Raw genomic sequence first — 7,519 nt, forward strand, 5'->3', positions numbered from 1 at the left:
GATTCGTATTTCACAGTGTTTGAGCGTATCGCAGGTGCGCTGCACTGGCCAAAAGATGTGTGGTCTCTTTTACTCCAATGTAGACTGGTGGGGAAAGCTCAAGAGGTGTGCACCGCTCTTTCTCTGGAGGACAGTTTTGACTATGAAGTGGTGAAGACTGCTGTCCTGCGTGCTTACGAGCTTGTGCCAGAGGCTTACAGGCAGAGATTTAGGAATGGAAAAAAATCCGCCAACCAGACCTATGTGGAGTTTGCCAGAGAAAAGAAAACTCTGTTTGATAAGTGGTGTCATGCTACAGAAGTAAAAACCCTGAATGACCTGCGTGAGTTGGTGACGTTAGAAGAGTTTAAAAATCAACTACCAGACACTGTGGTAACCTACTTGTGTTGTTTCAGCATTTATTCACAGAATGCATGATCAGTATAAATCATGTTTTCTAGCCAAGAGGGAAATTTGTTTTGCAGTCAGGTCACACTGGTTCGCTGAACAGGCCCATACAATCAGAGAAGGCTTTGGAACTGAGCGCTAATAACAAAGCGCATGGGCTTTCTCTTCTTTTGTCATCGACCACAGACCAGTTTTCCACTTTTCCTCAGTCCATTTTAAATGAACTTTGGCTGAGAGAAAACATTTCTATCATTTCTGTCCCAACTTTATTGGAATTGAGCTTGTATTCTCCTAGGTGTTTGTTGAAGAAGAACCTACCAAGAAGGATACTAGAACATGGTTGATATTTACAGTCCCCTTTTCAGTCCCCTTCCTGACTTCTCCACCCTCTGACATCATACACTTTGTTTCAGTCCAAATTCACAACATAGTTGCTTTCATCTGCACACATGTGAAACACATGTCAATGACAGTCTCAGCTGTGCTGTTTTGTTTACAGTGTCTGTCTTTGTATTTCCTTCAGGACGTCATCGCTGGGTTTCTGTACAGCATCCTCATCCTGTGCTTCTTCCTGCCGATACTGGACCTGATCGATGGCTTCAATTTGACCTGCCGCTACGCTCCAATCGTCATCATCTCCCTCCACCTGGGCCTGGGCCTCTTCTCCTTCACCCTGGACACCTGGAGCACCTCTCGTGGTGACACCGCTCAGATCCTGGGCACTGGTGCCGGCATTGCCTTGGCTTCCCATGTCAACTACCACCTGGGCCTGATGCCCGACTTGACACCAGACCAGCTTCCCCTCAGCATGCCCGCACTTAGCCCCAGCCTGGTGGCTGTTGTAATGTTGCGGCTCGTTGTGGGAGTGCTGGTGCTGTTGGCCACGCGGGCGCTGATGAAGGCCATCACCATCCCACTGGTGTGCAGAGCGTTCAGAGTGCCCACTGATGACCTGAGGAAGGCCCGGCAGCACATGGAGGTGGAGCTGCCTTACCGCTACATCGTCTACGGGACAGTGGGCTTCAACGTGATCTTCCTGGTCCCGCTGCTCTTCAGCTACATGCAGCTCTCCTGATTGGATGTTACTTGACTGTGTGGCCAGTCAAAGTGAAGTAAAAACCTAAATGCTGTCATCAGATCAGTTTTGCTGCTTGTTTTCATCCACAGCCTAATCCCTAGCTGGAGGTTGCTGGGTTTGGGACTGATGAAGGTACATTAAAGCCTAATTGCTGATCTGGATGTAGAGTTTTTATCAGATTTTTTGTTTTTGTTGTCTCAGGTTACTTTTAAAGACGGGTGAATCCTGAGCAATGGAAAATGGGCTTAGACTGTTAACAGTTCACTAGCGATATCTCTTTGTTCTTTAGATTTATTTAAGAGTAAAATCCAGTCAGATAATGCTTTGACACTCTCAGAGCTGGAAAGTCACTCCTCAAATTCAAAAAAGCATTTCAACAGTGGCCTCTAGAAGACTAAAAATGCAGGTCATGACCACTAACAGATGATGTGCGTTAGTATTTGCATTGTTATGACTGATGTTGTTATTAAGAGCTCAGGCAAAGAACCATAGAAGTATTTTTTTAGGAAAACTTAAATTATTCCAACAACTCAAGTGAATAATAAATCTTCAAACGCCTGACAGAAAATGTTGAAAATAAAAAGACTTAGTAAGTCTCACTAACAGTCTGAAAGCCAAAGATATCCAGGCACATGATGAATAAATAAATAAAATAGAAAGTCTTCTTTTAGTCAGATGTCCAGATGGATCAATGGCAGAATGAGTTTGGGTTGTAAATTAAGTGCTTAGTTTAACTAGTTTAAAGAATGTTGTAGTTTGAGTTCAGTGTCACTGTTGAAACTTTGTGTGGTTCTTTGTCTAGTAGCCTCTTAATGTTTCTGTTTGATTATACTCTCCTTTGTCTCAATTCTTAAAGCAATAAGAGACCTTTCATTTTATGATTCCTGTGTTCCTCTACTGGATCGGAGGAACATTTAGTCTTTAACCTCTGAACACCCTGCCTGTGGAGAGGAAACCAGTTTGATTAAAGTTTTTGATTTGTTGTTACGTCTCTGATGTCTGAGAATTCAGCCACATTGTTTTTTTTCAGGAGGTTAGATTGTGTTTTCTTAAAGGGCTTTCCCCACTATTTGAGTTCTGAGTTTGACTGCTATTCCTGCAACCCGATGGGAGAAAAAAGAAATACCAGGCACATACTGTACGATGCAAAAGGAAAGGAGAATGCATCGCTTTGTTTGGGAAATGTACAGAGAGGGTTTTAATGGTTTTATTTTGTTCTCTAAGAATGACTGGAGCACTCAGCTCAGCCTGGTTTTTTTTAATTTTATTTTTAAACACTGTAAACTTGCTTCCTATTAGAGATGTCGGCTCACATCCACTTCCTGTTCTTAGCTGAGGTTCTTTTGCTGATGTCAGGTGGGAGGAGGTGGTGGAGATAAACCGTCCGGAGGGAAGTTTTCTCATGTTTCTAAAATTGGAACTCCATTGACAACTTTTTTGTGCACAACAGGCGCGTTCTAAAAATATTAGAAAGTATTCGACTACAAGTGCAACATTATTCACTGTTTTATCATGCATGAATTTGATACTTGATTCTATAAATGTAGGAAAATTTTGTCTTCAAATTTTGAATACAAAATTGCTCCAGAAAAGCGGCGTGAACGTGAACTTTTTAAGTGCCTTTGACAAAAGTAATCAAACACATGGTTGCCCTGAGAAGTCAAATGCACTGCAACATAAGGAAACGCCAGCAAATAGAAAAACAATCCAGAAAGCACACAAAACACAACAGAAGTTGAACAAAATGCAATGGAAGTAAACAAAGAAAATCACACAAATCACAAAAGATATGCTTCTGGGGAGGTGATAACATGATGGAACAGCTACACATGTGACAGAAACCAAAACATGTCAACTTTTGCACCGAGACACTAAAAAGAAGCAGAGTTGTTGTATAACATGGAGAAAAGTATGCAAAGTACAGTATTACTGATCCTGTAATACTGTGCATACATGTTTGCTATCAGCTGTTTACCATCAGGTTATCACTTCCATCCGTCACATTATTGTTTCCCCAAAAGCACATCTGTTGTGTTTTATGAGGATTTTTGAGGTTTTGCTGCATTTTGTTTTTTTTCTATTTTCATTGTGAAAGAACTATTTGATTCAAATGTAGCTTGGTAAGATGTCAGAGCAGAATCTATCATCGTAAGACTCTGGTGATGTTAAACTTGTTAAAAAGCATTTTACATTTGCAATAAAAAAAAAAAGCTTCCACTCGGACTCTTACCCGAACTCCTCCACACCACAACTAGTGATTAATTGGTTAATTAGTTGATTAACAAAGCTTCCTTCGACCACTCTAACCTGAACCTGAGTATAAAGACTGAGGCCAGGAGCCCAGATGCCTGCTTCCTGTTTCTAAGCTGTGTGTGCCTTGCTTAAAGGCACATTTAAAAAAAGTTTTTCTCCCAGCAGGATGCTGCCATTGACACACATTTCTTTAGTCTTAATTTCTTTTTTTTCTTCTTTTTTTTTGCCAAGCTGATTTATTTATGTTATTTTTGTGTACGGTACTCTGCTAAAATAAATGCACTGTTCCCAGAATGCACTGTTCCCCCTCCGAGCCAGGCAAAAATAATGAAGGTGGAGCTGGTCCTCAATGCAGTCCAATCAGTAGTTCCCTTTGATTTGTCGTCTTGCAGTTGGTTGGTAAACACTATGACGAGTGACCGTTATAATGAATAGGTGCTTTACTTACATTAGCACCTGTTAGCTAATGCAAGTAAGATTCAGTCATTTACAGACATCTGTGCAGTAGCAGAGAAATTTTCCAGTATAGCAGCTTGAACCAGCAAACATCTGGAGTCTTCCCTTCATAAGTGACCTTAACTGTCCCTGGATACTACAATTTTTCTGTGGTATGTTTGTTTTTCTGTAGTCGACTACTTCTGTCTGAAATGATAATCCAGTGATGTGATGAGAGCTGCTGATTGCATTGGTTTAATTCTTTAGGATGTTCACATATAGTTTAGTATTTTAACTTAATCCAGCTGCAGATTTGCCTCTAATTAACCGACTCATCAAAGCCAAACGGACCAGCTTACTCTCTGCATTTGTCAGCCGCCTGGCTCGTTTCACTTCCTGTGGCCTTGCCTCGTGCACAAATATGTTTGTGTTTTTCGGAGCGTTTGTATATTTCTTGACGTTTTTGTGCGTGTGTTTGGGCATGCGGTTTTGTCTCTGTTCCACAGAAAAGAGAAGTTTATTTCTGTTTCAGTGACAAAACCCAGTTTGTGTTAATCCTGTGGCTGAGCTGAGTTTGTGTGAGTGACGGACAGAAGCTCAAACTGCAAGAAGTCGATGACAAAGCAACATTTGTCATCTGTGATCTTTAAGGACATTTCCCCTGCACATCGACAAAGGAGATGAAGCTGAACTCCCTGACACGTCTCGCTGTGATATGTTCCTGTGTTTGGAGACTGGTTTCTACCTGTGGATGTTCTTTTTTTGTGGAGTCAAAGCAGGGCTGGCCTCGTGATGTTTGACGAGCCTACTTATAAACTTAAAGATGTATATTTGGTACAACATCTTTAAAATGCATCATATAGTTTTGTTTGGCTCTGTTTTTATATCATCTTAATTGTGATTTTGCTTTGTTGTGATCGTGATCTTTTGTTGATATTATTTCGGTACATTAATATATTTTTGAAATCTTAAATTGATTTGTCAAAAATATATAGTCTGTGTTATTTTCTGTGGTATGATGTGGCTGAATTACAGAATTTCTTTATTATTTGTAATGTCATTAGGAGGTGGATGGACAGAGTCACCAAAGTCTATATACTGTAATAACACAATATGCTTGTCAAATTGATCCTAATTTATTATTATGATAACTTTAGTTCTTGCAATACAATATTTAAAACGGTTTTTCCTTAATCTGTTCAATGATTGGTTTGAACAGCCAGCTCTGCTTTGTCAACTCACAAGATGGAGATTTGATTTCTTCTTTTTTTAAATACTGGATCTCAGAGGAAAAAACGTCTTTCTTGACCAAATATGCAGTATTTAAACTGTGTAGCTAAACTGCCCTACACGTCAGTGCCTTCCTCTGTCCTCAGCTCTGTGCCGTCATGTTGCCTCTTGCACTTTGTGGATGTATATAAATATGGGAGGATGACAAGTTTCCTGTTTATAAAAAAACAAGAACCCTTTTTAATATTGCCCCTACTTTTGCTTTTTAGTTGCTGTCTTGAGGAAAATTTGCAAGTCTTTGTCTTTAAGTCTACATGTTTGATGCAGAAATGAATTTGCCTTTTTCTCCCTGATAATTCGCGGCTTTCATTCCAAATCGCAGTCAGAGAGTAGAGAGACGAGGTGAACTCTTGTGAGTTTCAGCTTGTAATCAAACCCTTCATGATTCCTTCTTTATTTGTGAAGTCTCGCTCACTTTCACAGTATTTTCTTCATGTTTCTGCAGGGCTTTATTGTTGGTTTTCATCTGTGATTGAAAATGTGGCTTATTTCTGTCTGTGTGAATTAGCTGAGAATAATAAATGAGAGAATCAAATATGTGCCTGCTTGTCCTCAGTTATTCCCTGCAGTGACAGACTGCAGAATGAAAACGTCCGTGTGTGTGTGGAGTTGTGGACATGAATGTAAAACCATTTGAAAGTTTGTTCTTACTGAATCTTTCTCACTGTAAAAAGAATGTTACTAATTATTCTGTAGGTCTGACCTTGGACATTATTTTCACTGGTGCACCCACAGCCATGACCTTGAAAACTCTTGCTTCTTTAATCTGGTTAAATCTTCCTCTAAGGATGAACATAATGTAGTATACTGAACACACATTTTGTAAGAGTTACAAAAATATATGTGTTTGTAGTTTTGCCTCTGCACACCACCACTGTGGATTTTAAATCAAATAAGATGTGAGTCAAGTGCACACGTGGAACTTTAATTTGAGGGGTTTTACAAACTTTTTGAATTACAACATTTTACATTACTTCGGTTTCAACTACAGATATTTTATAATAGTCAGAGGATCAAAACGAATAATTTGAAATGTAACAAATGTTTTTGATACTTGGATGAATCCTTTTGCACTCGGTGACTGCCTGACGTCTAGAATCCATGGACATCACCAAATGCTCTGCCAGGCCACCTTCAGCTGCTGGACGTCTGTGGGAGGAAGCCAGAGTGAACCCACGCAGACAGTCCCCCGGCCAGATGGTGGATTTGACCTCAAAGCCTTCTTGCTGTGAGGCAGCAGTGCGAACTACGGTGCCACTAAGCTGCCCGCTTTTAAAAGGTGTTCAAAGAAATTTTCAACAAATAACTTCATCCAGGTCCACCTAAACTGTTCTGTGTGATGTCAGCTCTCCCATGCTTTGGATGCAGCCATCCCAAACTTTCAGTGTTTTTTGTTTTATCATGGATAAATGATTTGTGTGTATGTGTGTGTGTGCATGTGTGAATGTCAGCCCAGCTTTGCTTTGAGGCATGATGGAAAAACTAACAGACCTCTGATTCATCTGTCACCAAACTGCAGCGGCTTTAATCAGGAAGTCTCACGAAGCAAAACCTTTGCTGGTGAGGACAGTAATCCTGAAATGGGTCAAATTCAGTCCACATGTAAAAGAACATGTGAACAGGTGACTATTTGCATAAGAACTTGACTGTTTGGGGTTTTTTTTTTTTCTTTTTTTTGATGACGCAGTCTCTTCTGTGTTTGTTTCTCCTGCTGCAGAGCTGTGATGTGTCACAGGAGGACCAACTTTCCACTTTGTTCTGCCAAAGCTGCTCAGCTGAGGAGGGGAAGAGAAACTCCAGCTACTGGCCTGAACATGAAAGACTTTCTCTTACTTCTTTTTTTCCTTTGCTTTAGAACGTGACAGCGCTCAAGACTGCGGCTGAAGCCTTGTGGATGTTTTACTGGGAAAGACGAGTGTGTCAGTCTGGGCTAAAGCTGCAGAAACTTCACACACTTCAAACTGTAGTTAACCTTTGCTCACAATCCTTCATTTGTCTCCAGGTTAACAGGAGACACTGAGGTTCACAACACAAACAAATTGAAGTTGCAGACACACACACACAAAATGCTCAAAG

General features: G+C 40.5%; 1 protein-coding gene across 1 annotated transcript in view; it reads left to right on the forward strand.

Moving 5' to 3' along the window:
• sgpp1b (sphingosine-1-phosphate phosphatase 1b) overlaps window positions 1–3,943 on the forward strand; it is a 26,238-nt gene extending 22,295 nt beyond the window's left edge. The window contains exon 3 of the mRNA XM_005949339.3: window positions 911–3,943. Within this exon, the coding sequence (XP_005949401.1) occupies window positions 911–1,462 (552 nt within the window). The 3' untranslated portion in view covers window positions 1,463–3,943. The remainder of the gene's footprint in view (window positions 1–910) is intronic.
• Window positions 3,944–7,519: the final 3,576 nt, after the last annotated feature.

The sequence above is a fragment of the Haplochromis burtoni genome, unplaced genomic scaffold (genome assembly GCF_018398535.1).
Source record: "Haplochromis burtoni strain Fernald_Lab_line unplaced genomic scaffold, NCSU_Asbu1 Contig_655, whole genome shotgun sequence".
Classification (NCBI taxonomy): Eukaryota; Metazoa; Chordata; class Actinopteri; order Cichliformes; family Cichlidae; genus Haplochromis; species Haplochromis burtoni.